This window comes from Sander lucioperca, chromosome 8 (genome assembly GCF_008315115.2).
Source record: "Sander lucioperca isolate FBNREF2018 chromosome 8, SLUC_FBN_1.2, whole genome shotgun sequence".
Taxonomy (NCBI): Eukaryota; Metazoa; Chordata; class Actinopteri; order Perciformes; family Percidae; genus Sander; species Sander lucioperca.
The window spans coordinates 36,054,536-36,074,808 of NC_050180.1; the positions used below are offsets into that span (position 1 = coordinate 36,054,536).

Consider the following 20,273-nt stretch of genomic DNA (forward strand, 5'->3'; position numbering starts at 1 on the left):
AGCCTGCTGCGTTTCTCTCGTCTTCCTGTGGCTCTGTCTCCTTGTACTGCCTATTACTGTCAAGGTTCAATGTCTGCTCCGTCAACTTTCCGTGTTTATATGCTTTATTGCCTTCTTTTTGCTCGCCAGTGGCATTTCTCTTGACTTTTCAGTCTACATCTGAATGCTTTATCTATTTATTTTTTCTTCTATAGTGCTATTTTCTCATGGCCATGCTCCATATTCTGTCTCCTTTAAATAAAGGCCCTTCTGCCCTCACCGCCAGGTCACGGTTACTGTTCATGTGGACGCTGTATCTGCAAGGAGGGCTGGTTCGGGAAGCTGTGCCAGTTCCCCAGGTCTTGTGACATGAGTGACGTTCAGAGCAAAGAGCTTTGTGAGACTTCTGATGGTGTCATGTGCAGTGGAAAAGGTGAGCAAGATGTTTTTCAATACTGCTAAGTAAATACTAAGTAAAAGTTTCCATAAGTTACTTTTTGGCAGTGGCGGATGAAGTATTCAGATCCTTTACTTGCACATACACTCCTTGTTTGCTGTGCTAATTAAACAATAGATTTCATTTCTTACCCAAATTAAAATGTAAATATTTCAACTCTTTTGATCTCCACTGCAACAGAAACAGTGGACCATTCATGTACAAAAAGCATTTGAGAAAACAATCTCTACTTAACGTCCTCTGTCAAGTTTCATTTAAGATGCTGCATATTTGTCTTGGCCCCAATCTCAAATTCACAAATTTACGAAACAACTCAATCACCATCACGATTAGGCCGTATCTTACACTGACTGGCTTTGATATGCAGTCATACTGTACTTTTTTACAATCGAATAGTACCAAGTAATTAAACCAATAGCAATGCTTTAAAACAGATCTTACAAGATTAACATAACATTTTCACTCTGAACCCACAACCTTGCTGCTCTGTCACAGGTTAATAAATAATTAATTATATTAATGTAATCCAATGGGCTCAGATAGCCTCCTGTCAGGCTGAAACTATTATTAGTTGATTGGCAGGGAACAAATCAACAAAAAGGTCCATATTAACTAATTGTATCATGCAGAAAGGCCAAACAAATAGGACAATTTTGTGCTTTTTTGTGTTTCATATGATTGTTAATTGAATATTCTTTGGTTTGGAAATGTTAATGTACCCAAACAATCTGAAGGTCACCTTTGGGGCATTTTCAACTTTTTTCTGACATGTTATAGACTAAATGATGAAATGGTTATTCAAAAACAAGTTGCAGCCCTTCTGTATGACAACTGTAACCTATACATTTATAATGAGACTGCACAGTATCACTACATTGTATGTATCATTAACTGGCAAATTAAACCACACAAAAGAATTCCTTCTCTGTTGCGTAGCGTTAAATCCACAGAAATACAGTAGACGGACTGCAGTGGGTCCAGCTCTGCCGAGCCGAGCAGGGTGTGAAAATGAAGATGAGCATGTTCATTCTCCATGCTCCACTACATTCAGACAGAAACATTTTCCTCAGCTCCTTCCCTTGTCTCACCTCTCTCACATTAGTTTTACTTTTTCTCCTGCTCTCACTCCACCTGCCTCTCTGTCTGCCTCCACTTCTCATAGTGGGTTCCTGTAACCTGGTGTATGTTGATAGAAATTGTGGGGATTGAATACATAGTTACTGGACCTCTTGGTGTGAGTTTTGGAGAAAAAAAATGTAAGACAGCAGTAGATTTGTTTCCCTATATCATTCCTTAATACCTTATTATCCTGCTGCTGCCCTTGAGAGAGAGAGAGGAATAACTGATGGGAAAGAGAGGGAGTTTTAAAGAGTGGGTGGATTGGTTTCCTGGTGGCGAAAGTATATTAGTAGCTGTTTCCCCAGGGGACATCTCATATCCACACTATTAATCTTCTGTGTAAAATAAAGAATTTACAGGAAATAATACAAACAGCATGTATTAAAAAACACAAGCAGTAAGGGGATGGTGTTGAAAAAAAATATATTACTCAGTGGGTAAGTAAAATAAGATGTTAATGAACTGTGTGTGTGTGTGTGTGTGTGTGTGTGTGTGTGTGTGTGTGTGTGTGTATGTGTGTGTGTGTGTGTGTGTGTGTGTGTGTGTGTGTGTGTGTTGCAGGTTCCTGTCACTGTGGCAAATGTATGTGCTCATCCCAAGACTGGTGGGTGTCCGGAGAGTACTGCGAGTGTGATGACCGAGAGTGTGACAAACATGATGGCCTCATCTGTACAGGTAGAGTAAGATATACACATGCACGCATGCACGCGCACCATTGTATCTGTAGATTTTGTACACACAGACAAACATTTTCACTCTGTATAGCTGTCTATCCAGAGGGGCCGTTTTCTCCCCACTGATAATGAAAATCTCAGTACATATTTATAATTATTTTTGCCCCGGGGCCTGTCAAAATCTGGACAGCTGTTCAGAAGTGTTTCTCATCATGACTCTATGACTCCAAATGTCAGCCTTAATGTCATTCAAATGAGCATCAGTGGTTCCAGATGCAGACAAATGTTGCCTAAAATTGTGGAAAATGGGACGAAAAAAAAGAAATGTGCGGCAATGTCTGGTAAGTGTTCTGGATTACCATATCATACTGACTGGAGTATATATGTAAAAATGTGCATATGCATGAACTACTGTAAATATAATGGCGTAAAAGGCAAGTTTTCAATATGCAGGTAGAAGCAGTAACTGCTTTGCCAAGCAGTGATGGAGTCCTTTTCTTTCCATGTTAATGGCAAGTTTTCCACAGAGATACTCTGCATCATGGACCCTTCAAAACTGTAGATTCTCATTACCCATACAACCGTAATGTGGAAAATTCAGCGTATTAGGAATTCCTGCTGGTTAATTTCATGCACTGAATATGACAAATTCAGCAACTTTTTTTCCCCATCATATCTAGAATAACCTGAAATGTTTTTGTATCAGCAATACAGTAACACAATTGTCTGTTGGTTTGAGTGAATTCCCATTTAAACTAAGCATTGTTCCGGAGTCTATACTCAGGAGAGCGTGAACCAGGAGCCTCCCTCTTCTACACCAGTGAGAATATGGGTGGTCCATTTGAGCTGGTAATACTCATTTCTGTAAGGTCAATAAAGTCCCATAAAACACCAAAACCAACAAAGAATTACAGTACCTACTTACAAGTATTATGTTTGTATCCTAAGCCCGATCTATCGTATTCCTCTGTGCCCTAGAGCTCTTTTCTTGTCAAAAACTAAAAAAAATGCATAAGCGAGCCACACCGTGGCAATGGGTGACATGTTCCTTCACTACCATGAACACACACACTGTAGTTTAATTTTAGTCCCACATACACTATCCTGGTGCTGTATACAGTGATGGAAGGAGTATGTTTCATCATCATGTTTCAAGTAAAAATATTAACACATTAACAGACTGCTGCATTAAAACTATACAAAGTAGACAAGTATTAACAGCACAAATGAGCATAACTAAAGCTGCCAAAAGTACTGTAAGTGGAGTAAAAATACAATATTACCCTCTGAAATGAGGAAGTATAAAGTAGCATACAACTGAAATACCCAAGTTAAGGACAAGTACCTTTAACTTAAGTACAGTACTAAGTTACATTCTAAAACAGGCTGTAAATCAGCAAACAAAATGTTTATTAATCTGCAGATGAAAATAGTCCCCAACAAATGCACTATTTACTCCTGCTTGTTTAAGGTTTGCTGGGCTTGTGGGTGAGTGCACTAAGGAAGTTTTGAGAGACAGACTAAGGCATTGTTGGTTTTGGTCTTTTCATGGGATTTTCTGATAATAAGAAGACTATATAGAGTAAGCCCAGCCTTATCCTTTTAATGAGAGGAAGGTCTGTCTAGTCTGCACCCCGGATTCAGCAGATTAACAGGCAGCTCTGCTCACTTTTATCATTATTCCACTTACCTACTTATCCATCTCTGCAGCCTTCTGTTTTTTCACCTTACTTTAATCCAATTATTTGTCCATCACCACGTTCCCTCCTCTCCCACAGTGATCTTTCACAGTGGATGTCTTTTCAGCTGTGTGACATAAGGCCAGCAGGAGTTCTCCTTCTAACCTCGACATCCTCTGTCTGACAGCTCAGTTTGTGGGGAGCTTGGGGCTACGGGATAATAACACATTCAGAGTAGGGTGTTATCCCACTCTGGTTGTCCTCATACCTAAATGAAAAAGTCCTCATACCTAAATTAAAGAGTATTTTTTTTGTCAGTGAGTCCCAATCCAACGAGTATGATCATGTTGCTGATCTGGCTCTGCTATTGGTTGGACAGTTGAGCTACTTAGCTGAGGTTAGGGAACAATTGCTGGAGATGGAACTTGAACTCCAGTCTCTTGTTTTGAAGTCAGTTGTAGCACACTTCTTAATCTCTTAATCCACCCCAAACTTCTACCTGAGACTTCTAACAACAATATTTCTTCCTTTGCTTTTGAACATAAAATAAACATTATTTGTTACAAGCAATTTTTCTGGACTTTATTGTATAACCACAGTTTAATAAAAGGAAGTCTTTTGGGATATCTGAGCTTTATATAAAAGTGGAGGATATCGTACGTATGAAGGCTTTTTTCTCTTAATCAAATCGGAGTTTGATCCTCTGCTGTGTGGGAAAAAGGAGTGGAAAACCACGGCCTCCACCCCCCAACAGAGAGCTGCACCCAGGGAAGCAGGGTGTGAAAAGAGGAACATTGTTAAAGGTCAGGCATGATGGCACAGCTCTTAATTCACAGCTTTTCTTCTCACATCTCCTCACAGGGAATGGGTTGTGCAATTGCGGCAACTGTGAGTGCTGGGACGGCTGGACGGGAAACGCTTGCGAAATCTGGGTGGAAGCGGAGTACTGACGAGAGGACACTAGTGTTAGAGACAAGAGGCCTGGCTGCCCGGAGCGACCAGGAGCACGGTGGTCACGACTAGGCTGGTAAAACGCCACAGCCAGGAAAACCACGAGAGGAGGGAGAAGAAAAAACTAAACATGGATGTAATTCTGCATATCACTAACAGCATTCCTTCTTTTATTGTACTGGTTACAAATGATCCTTATACAAGTGGGTATTGTAGGTGTAAAAGAAACATATTACCATGTAAACATTTGTTTCCAAAACAGCTTTATGTATAATTTACCTTTTTATAATGTAGGAACGCTTACATATTCAAGATGGCTACACATAATAGGATGCAGGTACATGACAAATCCAAATGTTGTAAAGGGAAGAATTATTAAAGTTACATTTTTGGATACTGTGGCGGAGATCTGTTTTTAACCGGTACCGAGTGGTGTGTTGTTCCCAAATTGGACTGAAAGTTCACTCGAAAGCTCGAGGCACAAGTTAATGTTTGAGGTTTTTATTTCTTTTTAATAATAAAACATTAAATGTGCAGCATGACACAACATTTTGCATGGAAAACAATGCGAAGACCTTAATCATACATGGTTACAAATTTGTTATAACATGACATAACTCCAATGGGCATACTTGCAATGGTATATATTATATATATATATATATATATATATATATATATATATATTTTTTTTTTTTTTTTTTTTTTTTTTTTTGTAAAATAAATCATTATAATAGTGCCTAATCTTCTCCACCGGGAAATCAAACCAAACAATCTGACATGAAAGCCACACTGTACTGAAGGTACGTGATGAACATTTCTCACTCAACACATACTACTGACAAGGAAAAATTCTAAGTGGAGGAAACAGAGAGAGGGCATACATAGTTCAGTTGTGGCATGCTGGATGCCCATGTCACTTAAAAAGGTGGCATCAGGGGATGAGAGCTGCACTGACACAAGAGCTCAGTCACCACTTGAAAAGAGGACCGATAAGAAGTCACAAAGAAAATTTAATGTAAATTCTACTTTGGCCTTTTTCATGCTTAAACTAGCCAATCCCTCTGTTTTCTTTGTCCCATCAAGAAATGACAGGTGCAATAATATACTGCACACTATATTGCATTAAGTATGTTACTGACATTACAGTACACCTTTTATATAAATATTTTATTCAATATGTTGTATGTGTGTATACAACAAACAAACTGTATAGTGTAGACAAACTGGTTGCATATATGTATGTAAAATTAGCGGTACATACCAACAGTTCTTGATAGACATAGCCTACTACATGCAGTTCATCAATGCCATCCTCTCCCCATGCAACAGATGGGACAACGTACAAAAAAAGAGGTTAAAAACCGAAGCAATAAAGAAAGTAAGTTTGCTAAAACATTCTTGGAACACATCTGAAGATAGGCAGAACAAAGCAAACATGATCGGTATCAGGAGACGACATCACGCACGACCCGTATATGAGAGAAAATAAGGACGAACCAAAAAAAAACAGTGGTTACAGAGATCCAAACAGAGATAAACATTTACACACCGTTCATTTACAAAAATAAAGTCAGCCTTGGAGGAGCCAGTTATCTGGACTGCAAGGCTGGAGCAGCAGCCAGCCCAGCATGTAGAGTTTGTAAGAGTGAAGAGATGATTGGCTGTAACGAGGACAGAACATCAGCCCCAAATACAACTACAGTGGTTTCCAGCTCCTTTGTGTGTACAGTACACCATTTTTGTTATGAACAGCTTTGTACAGACAGAACTTGAATTCTAACTAATGTGCTTTAATGTGCTGTAACAAGAAATTATCATGTGTAATCCCAATAAACTCAGAAAACTATATTTACCAAATCTATTTCTTTATGTAATTGCAGTTTTAGCAGCACACAGCAGCAACAACCTACTTGATGTTCTAAACCTTATCAAAAAAAACTATTGGAAAAAAAATCATTAAAGCAAGACAAATGTTAAAAAATAAATAAATTGATTGATCAAATAGAGCTTTGATAAACTGCTAACCATCATAATGAAAATGCAAAAACAGAACGTGCAATGGGTTACCTTCAGCTTAGCTGTGAGTGTACTGTAACCTACAACATGTCCATTCAACTCCCACACCAAACTTCAGTGCTCTTCAGCATACACAGGGTGAAGAACGATAACCATATACCTTGTTCCTTATAGAAAATACATGCATGTGATTAATTCAAGGTATTCGTACTTCTCCAAAATGACATCAGTCAAAGACCGTTGGGGGTCTGGGCATAGTTGATTCTTTCGGACAGAACAAAATGCTATCACAGTGAAAGCTTTCGATGAATTGAATCGGATTTTGATTTCTTTGTAAAGAATCAGTTCGTCTTGGGATGAAAAAAGACTTTGGTCATTTCAGAATGAATACATCTGAGTGTGGTTTTTCGATGGATAATGCTACGTGTCCTATACATGGATGTATTGGGTGGGTGAGGCACCTTTGGCCCAGTGGGGACTGGGAACCTTTTTTTGCATGCCGGGAATCAAGGTCCAAACAGCCACGTGATAGGCCAAGATGATCAGTACTGGACTCTGCATGCTGAGCTAGGACACAAATCCTCTCATAATAATAATCATAATAATAATAACAATATCTAGTCATTTAAAAAGTTATGATTTAGAATAGTCATTTTCCCTAAGTTTTATACAGTGAAAATGTTACAATATAAGCTATCTCTTGTACAACTGCTGCAAGAAGAGAGAACACAATATTAACCTTGCCCATGCTTTAGTTTGCTGAACCAAATAGGGATGCAGCCAGTATAAATGTCACCTACTGGTTTTCAGCCATGTTGTTTTCTGGCTTTAAGAAGACGCTGCCATAAGATGGCTGCCAGTGCTGCAGTTATAGACCATCTGGGTCAAAGCCACAAGCCTTGCCTCATAGTCCAAAGAAGTCGGTGAGTGAGGGACAGAGGCCTACAAGGCCTAGAGATATTCCTAGAGCCCACGCTCTGAAATAAGATTAAAGAAAAATAGACTTCTGGTTTTCTTTTTACCAGAGAAGGCGGACTGAACCGCTGGTGGGACTTAGATAGTGATATGTATACACCATTCCTTACAGCGCTCTCCCACCCACACACACATCTGTTTATAAATGTGTGTGTGTGTGTGTGTGTGTGTGTGTTTGTGTGTGTTGGGAGCTCTTCGCATTGATTGCAGTGGAGGTAATTAGCACTTAATCAACTATGACTGCAGCCTCCAGTGTGTTTTTATCAGCTGTAAAAGCAACATCTCTGCTTTTTCCCCACAAACTTTGTGTCTTGTAAGTGTGTGTGCATGTTGTAGATGGAAATTTGAATAAGTCGTTTCATATATATGTCTGTTTTTATGCCACATCTGTGTGAATGTGTTTCTAAGAAAATCACACAACTCCCTTGAAAAATGTTTTTATCTTTTGTAGGTTACTTGACAAAGAGAAAAGTGTGTGACTGGAGATAGAAAGAGAGGGAGAGGGGAACATACTCGTAAAAAATAGAGGACAACAGTCCAAATATTTAATCTATCTATACAGTCTCTATCCCAGAACATAGCTGGTGAACTGTGGTATAGAAAATAGATCTGAAGGTACACAGACTCTGCTGCAACAGGGCATTATAGAGAGGGGGGAGGGTTTCTTGAATGAACTGTCAGCAAGCAAAGTACCACGAGTGTGGTTGTGAAACGCGTTATTCACATAAATTCTCACAGTTTCAGAGGAATCTAAAGGCATTCCATGATCAGAGGTCCTCTTCCCTCCTGTGCTGGAAATTCTCAGCCGCCTCAGAATCCATGCGCCCATGTTGAGACAGCTGGAGAAAGGGAGGGTGAGGCGGAGAAAGAGAAAGAAGGAGCAAGAGGAGAGAGGAAGGGAGGTTCGCCTGGATATGATCCACAGAAGAAAGAGGGTTTGGAGTCTAGTCAGGAAAAGCCCTGCGTCCGTCACGTGCCCCCCCTCTCCACACACACACACACACACACACACACACACACACACACACACACACACACACACACATACACACACACACACACACTCACTGGGCACTGGTCAGGTGTGGCTATGTGGTGGGCTTGTCAGGCTTGCTTACAGGTTTACCTCCGTTCATCACTGCCGGCTCACTTGTGCTTTTACTGGGAGGTACTGCTGCCTTGGGCACTGTCTCTCCAACATCATGCAACGATGGCTCTCTGTACATGGCAACTGGAAAATCAGATGATAAGGAGAGAAAGCAGAGAGACAAGAGAAAAGCTGTTAGCAAGAACATCTTTTCTGCACTTTCGACTTCAACTATTGAAGGAGCATCTATCGCTTAACAATACTTGTGCACTTTTCCAAAGGTTGTTATACAGACAGACATTCCTCAAAACCTTCAAAGAAGACAACCTGCAGTTTATAGATGGAAAAAAAAGACGATATTATTTGCCTATGGGCTTAATTCTACCATCCTGACCTGCTCCTGTCTCCATCAGGGCTGATGCTGAATCTAAGCACTTGCTTTTCAACAAAACAGCAAAAAGTGTCTTATTATCCTCCACTTTACAGCCACTAGACTACAGCTGTCCTGACAGGACACTTCAACTTGATTCCATGTTTAAATGATGGGAAGCAATCAGGCTGGTAGCTGACGAGAGTGATGGTGGCATCTGCTGGACTATCAACATTTCATACTGCACTTACAGAGCTATCCTGCCTCCTACACTGTATGCTTACAGTTGCAGAAAAGCGAGTCAGCATATAAATACAAAAATATGTCAAACCATACCATTACTAAAGATATGATCATGCCTTATAGCATTGGGCATCTGTCTTGTTATTTAACAAGGGTAGTCATGCTCAATACATCCAGATTTATTTATGTCTCCACCTAAAGTTATGTTTCCTGCTGCAAAAAGACACCACTGGTTACAGTAACACGGTCTTTTGCAACTTTGACAGCTAAAAAGCTCTTTCAGGCACTCCGACCCTTTAAATGATAAAGCTGGTGATATTTAGAATTATTCTTAATGTCAACAAATCTCAGGAAAAGACTAAAGCCAATTACAATGTTATTTCATCTCTCAATTCTTTCCAACTCAGCCCCAAGTTCATCTTTCCTAATGATGAAAATATTTAAAAACAGATCATGAAAGTATACTTTGATTGATTGAAGTAAATCTGTAATTCCCTAAAAAAGTTGGGCACTGTAGTTATAGCAAACAATATTCAAACAGGAGGAAATAATGCATTTGTCAGGGACTATTTTCACTTGCGGATTAATACACATTTAGTGCTGTAGTCTAGTGAGCATTTAAAGCAGCAGTATAGTGTATGTGGGATTGATTAACTATAGTGCCCTATTCATCAGAATGAAGGTCAGTCGTTTATTGGAATTGCTAATAAAAAAAGAAAAATATAGAAAATCACCACACCTATCCTGAAAATATACTTTTTAATATATATTTTTTCATTTGAAATAAAACCAAAAACGAGCTCTAGCTATTAACACCACATCAGACATATATATAACTAACCCTAACCCCGCTGTTTTTAAATGTTATCTGAAGTCACTCGCTAGAGTATTATAGTACGTACCTTCTAATGGCTTGGGCAGGAAGTGAGCAGCTGGTTTTGTTTTTTTCACTCGGTTCCCCTTCATGGCTTGACCGTCTTTATTTAGCCCTAGGAACCAAGCTCTCCCCGACTCCTGTTGTCTGTACAACATAGACGAGTAGATCACATAGTAGTTCTCAAACACCGACTCTTTGAACTTGCACTCCGCTGTGAATAGTTCCTGCGGAGACAGACACAAGCACCAGACGGATTAGAAGAACTGGCCCTTTTAAACCAAAAACAATACATAGAAGATTTAATTTGAATAGAACATGTAGAAGACATTCCAGTGGACTCAAATTAATGATTCATGGTTCATATTATGTAAGAATGAAACAGATGTCAGATTCATAATTCATATTTGAACTTTTATGGAGGTCACCAGGACAAATGCCTAATTTATTTCACGCTCACAATGTGTAGAATAATGTTACTGTATGGCAGACACAGAAACTGCCTCGCCAGGTGAAATGGACTTCATGCTTCCACCTGTCGTGAAAAGGATTAGCGCCGCAGAGTCTATCTCGCTATAATCATGTCTCAAGCCGAGTCTAATGACCTGCTCGGATGAAATGCAACTCTCATTCCCTCCTTGGCCTTAACCTTGACATCAGATGTGAGAACACTCATTTAGTCAATTAGCTCATGTTCCCGGCAGAAAGTATATATTGTTAGGCACTGACCCCAGCACCTCAGCACTGGAAATATCAGCACATTGCCCCCTAGATGTCCCTGTTCCTGAAACATTTTTTAATTGGTAAAAACACAAATGGGAACATCCCAAATACTGTCTTCTATTAGCAATTTGTCTATGACTGCCTTCTGAACTTCGAATAATGATAGAACTAATCAAGTGACTCCTCCATCCTTAACACCTCAATCTGGCAATGACGAATGAACACCGAGGCGCCACATCTCTCTCTGCTGTTGCCCATTCATCTCCAACCAGAAGGGTGAAAAAAGCGTTTCCACATTGTCCGCCCTGCCAGGCTAAAAATAAAGGCATTCAATGGGGTGTATTAATCAAAGCACACTCATCACAGTGGAGAGTTTTATCACATCTGTTGTGAGCAGTTCACACTGAGCTGGGTCACAGAACTACTGACAGTAAACGTATGTAAAAAAAATCCTTTGATGCAGCTCGTGCTGCCATGATTCTCAATGCCTTTAGGAAGACTCTCAAGGGACCCAAAATCAAGAATACTTAAATTTTTTTGTGATAAATTAGCAACATTTAGATCATGTAGGATGCTTTTGTTGTATGTAGTAAATTACTTCAGAGTCTCTGATGAAAAAGAAGACCTCTTCGATTATGTGTCTGTGTGATGAATGTGTTTGAATGATATGGGTAATTGTGAAAGGTAATTATGCTCTAAATATTGCTGCAGCATGTGTCAATGTCTTAAAACTGATATCCCTAAACTGACATGACTATACAGCCACACTAGCAGCTCTGTGAGGCTGCACAAGCACAGTGTTGCTTTGTGCCTAATTCTGACGTCAGCATGCTAACATGCTCACAATGACAATGTAAACATGTTGATTTTTAGCAGATACAGTATAATGTTTACTGTCTTCACAGTCTTAATGCTGATGGGAATGTTATTTGTTATGCAGGTATTTGGTTATAAATCAAAGTAAGATTTTGACCTGATGATGGTGCGAGAGGAAAGGTAAGGGGATTACCAAGTCAGTAGGATTCATCCTCTTGGCACCATGAACGTCTGTATAGAATGTTATGGCAAATCAACGAAAAAGTTGTGACATATTTCTATCTGGACCAAAGTGGTGGACTGACCACTGATGACATTGTCATCAGTTGAGAAAAAAAATCACTTTATTTAATTTCTCTATAATAGCTCTTAGAGACATTTCTTTGTTTCACCAGACTAAATCTCCTGTACTGTAGTTGCACGGGATGTAATGCATGGGCTAAATGCTCAGTTTTGAACACAGGACACACCATGCCATGATTATGGTGTGATTAGCCCTTTGGTGAATTATCCTGTCAGAGCTTATCCTCCAGACAGTATTTAGCTGAAAGCAGAGCTGAGCAGGAAGGAGCAGAGAGACACTTGGGACGAACCGTAATGATCCTGAGGAGCACCCGGCTGTATTTTAAGTGTCCTCTTTATCCTTGATTGAGGACTCGTGGGCAACAACAACAGCAACAGCATCAGCTGAGATGTCACTCACATTGCAATTACTGCGAGAAACAAGCAAAACTGTCCTGACTTTGGTCGGTCTTGCCACTGATTACATTATCCACAATTAAACAATGTGCTGTCAATTAAGATCTGGACCCGAGGATATCATGTTTCTTTGTCATGGCTGTTGATATGTCCTTATCTTTGTACTATATGTGGAATTGTTGTTTAACTCTGTCTGTATATTTCTTTTTCTTTCTTTTTTTTGATCGGAGCTGCTCGGGAACGCAAAATATTTTTCAGTGTAAACTGACAATAAAGTTGTATCGTGCAAGAGAAAAAACTTCAGACTATTCTAGTGGCAAGTGTAGGGATTAGGATCAAAACTACAGTATTTTATTAGTTGCTTCTGTAGTGGACCACAATAGCTGAGAAGAGCAATCGGCAGGCACGCAGCAGACTGAAGCAATAAAAACTGAGCCTAAAACCCTGAGCATGAACCCTGTCTGGCATGTTTTATATCATATAAATAAAACGGTCCCTCTGGACGATGCACAGACTCGACCCCATCATTATTCATTTTATCGTTCACATTAAGATGTATTGTATGTCAGCAGCGAGCAGCCGTTTCAACGGCTGCTTATTATGTCCAAGTTGTCAGAAAGGGAGGTCTGTGCCCTGTCTGGACAGAATAGGATATTCTACTACGTATACAGCAAATACAACTTAATATGTCCCAAATAATATAAGAAAAAAACTAGTTTGGGGGATTTCTAGCCAACAACACAGAACAAATGTCTCCATTGCACTGCTTCATTTGTTAAACCTAACCTCTGTTCTCTGAAAGAATGTTTAAACATGCTCTTTTCATGCTGAAGTAAACTCTGTTGCTGAGCCGATTAGAAGGCAAACAGTTTTACCTTCATGGTTCCCTGAGTTGCCTCAATGAGGTAATTCATTATATTTTTTCCTCATCAGGTAAGCGGCACCAGGTTGGTTGGCTGCTGTAATTAGACACATCATTTTGATGCCGGTCCAGGTATGGCCCAGCGCTGATTACTTATACTGCACATACAAAACAGCCTTGAGTCAAACTAATCATACAAGCTGGTGCCGAGGCCATAATTGTGGCTAATCAAACGCCTTCACATAGACGCACAAAAACTGGGTAATTGTTTACGGAGGCAGAGCAAGTGGAGGTGGTTTGTTTGTGGAATGTTGCTTGATGTCAGTCACTTTAATCAGTTTGACTATCAGAGCAGCGAAGGCAGCTTACTTCAGACGCATTGTTCGTTGATTGCATTTTAAGTGTGTCAAATGTCAATGACAAGACGAATGCTTTTATCACATTCTTCCTTCATCTTGTCACAAAACAACAAAGATTCTTTCCTTCAGTCATTCTTCCTCATTTGGGATCAGTAATGCTTCACTAATATGTCAGACATTGTTAGATGTGTGAATAGGCAACTTGACAAATTTGCCATAACAACCTAATAAGGATATGTCAATGTCAACTGGGCATCCCCTTTGTATCCATACAAACAAATAAGAGAGAGTTGCTTGCCATATAATTCTACCCAACATCAAACTAATATTTTGGAAAAATACGGGTGACATTGAAGGAGAAAAAGGAGAGTAAGAAGAAAAAGGAGAGTAAGAGTCGGGCACAGCGCACAATTTCACACCAGTGGCAAATCAAAAAAAAAATTTCCTACTCAATCTCCCTGCCCGGCACTCCACATCAGTAGCTCCCTGCTCTGAAAGGGAAGGCCATAATTGACCTTGGCCACAGACAGCGTGAGGGCCAAAACTGCTCAGCCCCACATAATCAGCCCCAGTCACCAAGGCAAAAAGACTGTGACAAAAATAAAGGAGAGATAAACAATCACAAGAAGGTGCGGCAAAATAAGGTTGAAATTGACAAGGAGAGAGAAAGTAGTGTGTTTAAGGGGAAGGGGCAGGTCTTGACAGGAATACAGTTTCTACAGAAAACATAAAAAAGCAGCAAATGGACAGAAACAGATGAAGAGAGTAGGAGTTTTTGAAATAAAAAGAACGAATAGGCTTTACAACACAAGAGAGCAGAGAGAGTCACTCTGAAACAAACATCTTTTGGAAAAAAATCACAAAATGGGTCGTGTTTGCCGAGCATGACTGCCTAAAAGTAGGTGAGAGGAGGCTCGTATAGGGAGGGGGACACACATTAACATGCAGAGTGACTGCTCACTACCCTACTGTGAAAAACCAAGAAATTGTTTATTAATGCTGCCAGCATAAAACCTATTAATCCGTGGAAAAAGGTCAACCCCCAGAAAGCTAAGCTGCATTCACAATGCTAAGCCGCTCTCATATGTATAAGAGTCACGTCGCCAGTGTGTGCAGACAATGGGGGATTCAGCAGACCTGTCTGATTATCAAACCCAGAGGAGGAAGAGGAGACAGCGACCAGATGAGGAGAGTCACCGGTAAACAGCTGGATGACTTGTGTGCACAGATGATGTACAGTCTCAGTTTTCCTTTTTTTTCTGTACCTTGAATGATCTGAATACATATGACATGACTGGAAGCATAGGTGCTGATATGACAGATTATAGATTATAACATAAAAATTAAAAAAACTTTCACTCATGTTTAAAGGTACATGACGATGACTTGAAGGTTAATCAAAAACTTAATCAAAGGCCATATTCAGTATTCAACAGTGATGGTATGTTTTTATGAAAAAGATTATACTTTCAACAGACTGCAGATTTATATGACAGAAAGTCAAAGTATGATCAAGGAGGCTTCCTGGCTGAGCATCAAAGTCAAAGGAATGTTCCTTGACTTTGCCTTCTGATACTTGGATCTGCAGACAGCATAAGTGTATGTTTTGCAACACTGAGTGAAATGTTGTATCACATGAGCTGTAACAAATTATTAGCTACAACTGACGAAGGCATCTGTAATTCATAGGCGATGCAAAAAAGACAATTTTCGTTTCATGAATGACATAGAAAAAAACATTTTTAAATTATGATTATGACTAATTTTAAACAAAAACATAAAGCCATAGTGTGCAACTATTTAATTAACGTCTATTACATTCAAACCATTGCCAAATGAGTTGATAATTCAGCTGAACACAACTCTCTCTGTATTTCTCAGTATGGATGTGTAAATGGTGTAGTCTGGCAACATTCACGTGTAGAAGCTTGAGTGATGGGTTTTACGTCACCGCTGAGAAAGGACAACAGCGTTCAGCTTTATAATTAGTTTACCTCTTCTGAGGAGTCTGTCATGTTTATTTAATCCTCCGTGTCCTCCTTGATTTGATGGTATAAACTACCAGCACCTGTGTGGCGGAGGGGTGGGGGTGGTGCGCGATCGCTTGCGTGTTGTCGATGCGCCGACAGTGTTGTTGTCATTACTTAGAATTTCTCATGGGGGCAACAGAAACTACACACTATAGCTTTAATGAATTAATTCATTAATCAAATGAATTGTTGCGGTTAGTGCATACAGTCACCTTAACATGCTGATGTTGCAAGGGAGCAAAAATATAGGTTTTACTGAAATGGTGACAAAAAAGCACTAACACCTTGAAGGTATTTGACCGGCAGAAGTACTTAAGTGTTCAATAAAGTTTCCCTGAAGGCACAGACCCTTTAACACTGGCCTAGTACAGCTCCTGTCGCACATTTCACACACACACACACACACACACACACACACACACACACACACACACAAGTGTTGCTAATCTCAGTGGAAGACACAACCTGTGACATGCAATAAAGTCCAATAAAGATTTGGGTCACGATCTGGGTTTAAAAAATGTCCTAAGGGTGTCTGTCTTGGTGTGCAGCTCTCTGCGAGCCACATAAGAGACTCTACACATGTTTAAAAGTAAATTCAATAAAAAGTTAAAGGACAACTTAAAGCTTTAGTGCGTAACTTTTTTATATTAATGAACGTCAGAAATTGGTGTCGTCCGGTGACTGTCGCGCACAGAAACTCGAGTGAAGATAATTACCTCTTCTGAAGAGTCCTTCATGTTTTTTAATCCTCCGTGTCCTCCTTGGTTACAAGCAACTGCATGTGGATGCAATGACAGACTGTTGTCATTACTTAGAATTCCTCATGGAGGAAACAGAAACTACGCACTACAGCTTTAATGTTGCAGCCAAAATGAATGTAAAGATTATGCAGTAAATAATGCAAACTGCATTTCAAGCACAACCAATTTAGTTTGAGTAGTAAGAAAATAATTCACAAAGCTAAATATGTATGTCTTATGAGATCTGACTAAACACCAAATTCTCCAAACAACTGTCTTCTCAGTGAACGGTTCACGGTTCCTGGTAACCATCAAGGGAAATATGTGTCAAAATGCTGAAATGATTTGCTGTTTTCTCTACTGGAATCTTGAAATTATGTATTTATTTATTATTTGTTCAATAAGTTATGTTTTGAAGCTGCAATGAAAAACAGTACACAAGCAACAGCCTAAACTAGTTGTAAACAGAACATGATACTCAAACTCCAGGTTCATTGGGGTTAAAACAAACAGAGAGCCACGGCTGAAAAGTGGCAAATTTTGTAAGCCTTTAGAAAAAAATCATTGAAGAACAAAATAAAGTCTGAAAGAGAAAACAAATGTGTTGCTCATACTAAATAAAAACACACAACACTATAAGAGAGCCTGTTGGTGAGCAAACACAAACACAAAGCACAACCACCCACGCCTAGATCAATGGGGTTTCAAGTACTTTTAGTGTGTGTGTGTGTGTGTGTGTGTGTGTGTGTGTGTGTGCATGTGTGTGTCCACTCTGCTGCTGTTGATCCGTAAATTGATGCCAGATTGGTATCAAGGCAGCCAGATTTTTGCTAGATTGGCTAGTCATTTCTTATGACATATAGCAGACGTGTCACACACTCACACGCACACGCACACACACACACACACACACACACACACACACACACAGTCCAAGTACACACAAGAAAAAAAAACAGATGCTCATTGTACAGGAGTTAGAGTTACAGCGGACATACAGAAAGAAAAATGTAAGAGGCGTCTCCAGATATGGAGCAGTTTCTTCTCTCTGTGTGTTTGTGTCTCTGCTCTGTTTGTGTTGATTACACCCTCAGGAACAGTGTCCCAGATTTTTTGAAAGACGAAGTGCATGTCCTCTCATAGATTCACTTAACGGTGACTCTCTCCCTCTCTTGTTACTTTGCTATTAAACATCTTCCTCATCTCAGCTCTCTGATGCTCTACTGAGCATTCATTTATATATGACTAGATTGCAGCGTGTGAGGAGAGAGCAAGTGTTGATTTTAACATTCAATGTGTTGGTCTTCTCACTCATGTTAGTAACAGTGTTTTATTTTTAGTGGCAGTGGCGGGAATGCTGCTGTTTTTGTTGTTAGTCGAGCTTCTGGGGCTACTTTCATTTTTGTTACTGTTGTTGGTAATAGAGAAATTCAGGCCGCTCTCTGTTTTATTACAGCCAAGGGGTTCAACTACCCTGCCAAGAGTTGTAAAAAAACTTTACTAAGACATTGCTGAGACTAAAAGGATAAAGTTTGCACTATTCTATCGATTTCTTATTGCTGTCAACACCCATGAAAAGACCAAAACCAACAATGAATTGATTCAACTAAGTGTTGTCTGTGTATTCAAAGGGTTATAATTGGCCCATGCTTGTAAATATTACCCATCATCTTACCACAGGCTGATGGGCCAGGGGTGTCCTGCTCTCTAGAATGATGAAATCATTTTACATAGTTGTCTGTACAGTGAAGAACTCTGTAACTGTGTTTTTTAAAAAGTGCTTTATAAATAAAAATTGGGATTCAGCATACTCTACCTGTTATGTTCTATAGGCAAGAGCTGAACTGTACTTACATCAGAATTTTAGCAATGAAACTACAAATAATTCCCTCATCTGGCTGAAGGATAATTATTTTGTGTGGCAATTTTGTGGCTCTGATCCCTGACACTAAGTGGGTGAAAAGGCACAGCAGAGGTTATATTTATGCAGATGAAATGCAGTAAGGTGTAATTTTGGTACCAGTTTTGACATGAAATTGTGCCTGAGCAGCACAGCTTACCACAAATACAAGCACAAAGGTTTGACAGGGGACTTGGAACATGGCAAGAATTTCAACGTCAGTTGTTGTTGAGAATTGTCAGTGGGGACCAAAACATTTAACAGTACTTTTGTTTGTTGAACATGCAAATCTCCAATAAAACCTCTTATGTGCTGTATGTTGATTTCTGCCACTTTTATAAAATAAATACAATTCAATTTGTGCCATCTAATGCATGTCTAAACACACACTAAAATAACATTTTTGATACAATTGTACAATAAAAGTCTACAATGTGTAAAAAATTGGTGATTTGTACCAACAATGTTATCCCCCGCTGCTTTTAGGATGTGTAAGGGTCTTTCCTATTAGGTGATTGTATTGTAGCTCTCACATGGCAGAAAGAATTGTATTTTAATTTCCTCTGCAGTATCTTATTTGAATTTGTTTCGTCAAAGTGTTTGGTCAGGGCAACCTGGTGGTCGAGGGGTTAGAGCAAGTTTTAGGAATTTTCTTACTGATTTTCATATCACACAGAAATTATTGGAAACAAATGGCTGAAAAAAAAATCATCCAAAAAATTCTAAATATGTACCGCATGCATTAACTATGGGTAGCAAAACATAAATTATAACTGAATTGTAATTCTGTAGCTAAAACAAATGTACAGGTATGATCCTTTAATGCAAAAACCCAACGACCATCCACAGGATAATCGCAATAATATATTTCCCCTTGTAAACAGGATTTGTATTGGTTGCCACACCCACATGCGCTTATGCGCAGATTTAATGTGCCAAGTTTATACATTAATCAAGCCCAACAGATTACAGCTTCCTGTGTTTCTGAGACGCATGTATGAGGTCGTCATGGATGGTAATATTATGAAATAGTCACAATGAGGTTATAATTCATTGGCAGTAGTTGGCAGTGCATAATCTACTGTAGATGCGACAGCATTATATAAGTACACACACAGTTCTTAGCAAAAACACCTTTGTTCTCTCACAAATATGTGCTCATTCATGTGTAATTACTTCCACCAACTAATCAAAGTATTCTCGTAAGCGTAGAATCTGCCATTTAGAATCTTTCAGAATGCATTCAGGCGAGTCACTCGAATGACGGCCACCATGTTGCGCCTCCATCTTTAAAATACATTAGCCAAAGAGGGACATACCTCCGCCTTTCGCGCTTTTCACTCAGTAGCACTGACTGTGACGAATGCCAGGGAGGGAGGGGGAGAAGATTACTTGCGAGTGCCGGCAGACTTGAAAGCCTGTTGAAAATGGAGGATTGCGCCTATTCTCGAGGACATGTAACGGAGTCGCCAAGGAAGTTAAAAAAAAGAATTAAAACAACAACGCAACAGGCAAAGCAACAAGACCAAAGTTAATATTGGAGTGGCTTTTCCAAGACGGAAAGAGCTCATAAGGAGCAAGGATTTTAAAAGGGACACCGAAGTTGCCTGCTTTCTTCTCAACAGGTAATTCTGCCTATTTGTGTAAATTCAAAGTTTTATAGTTGCTACTTGCTTGGCTAACTATAGCATGGTTGTGCATAACGCTAGAACGA

The 20,273-nt window shown here is 39.5% G+C and overlaps 2 protein-coding genes across 4 annotated transcripts in view; one reads left to right on the forward strand and one right to left on the reverse strand.

Annotated features, from left to right (window-relative positions):
• Window positions 1–237: 237 nt before the first annotated feature.
• LOC118495622 (integrin beta-like protein 1) lies at window positions 238–5,255 on the forward strand (the record flags this gene model as incomplete). Its single annotated transcript, XM_036004454.1, has 3 exons — window positions 238–412; window positions 2,117–2,230; window positions 4,770–5,255. Coding segments are annotated over 3 exons (378 nt in total), but the record flags the coding sequence as incomplete, so codon positions are not given.
• Window positions 5,256–5,344: 89 nt separating this feature from the next.
• The window catches only part of fgf14 (fibroblast growth factor 14), a 108,635-nt gene continuing 93,706 nt past the window's right edge, over window positions 5,345–20,273 (reverse strand). For all 3 annotated transcript variants that reach the window (XM_036003974.1, XM_036003975.1, XM_031285316.2), the window contains exons 4-5: window positions 10,456–10,654; window positions 5,345–9,084 (exon numbers count right to left, since the gene is read on the reverse strand). In XM_036003974.1, coding sequence (XP_035859867.1) covers window positions 8,942–9,084; window positions 10,456–10,654 — 342 coding nt within the window. In that variant the 3' untranslated portion in view covers window positions 5,345–8,941. The remainder of the gene's footprint in view (window positions 9,085–10,455; window positions 10,655–20,273) is intronic.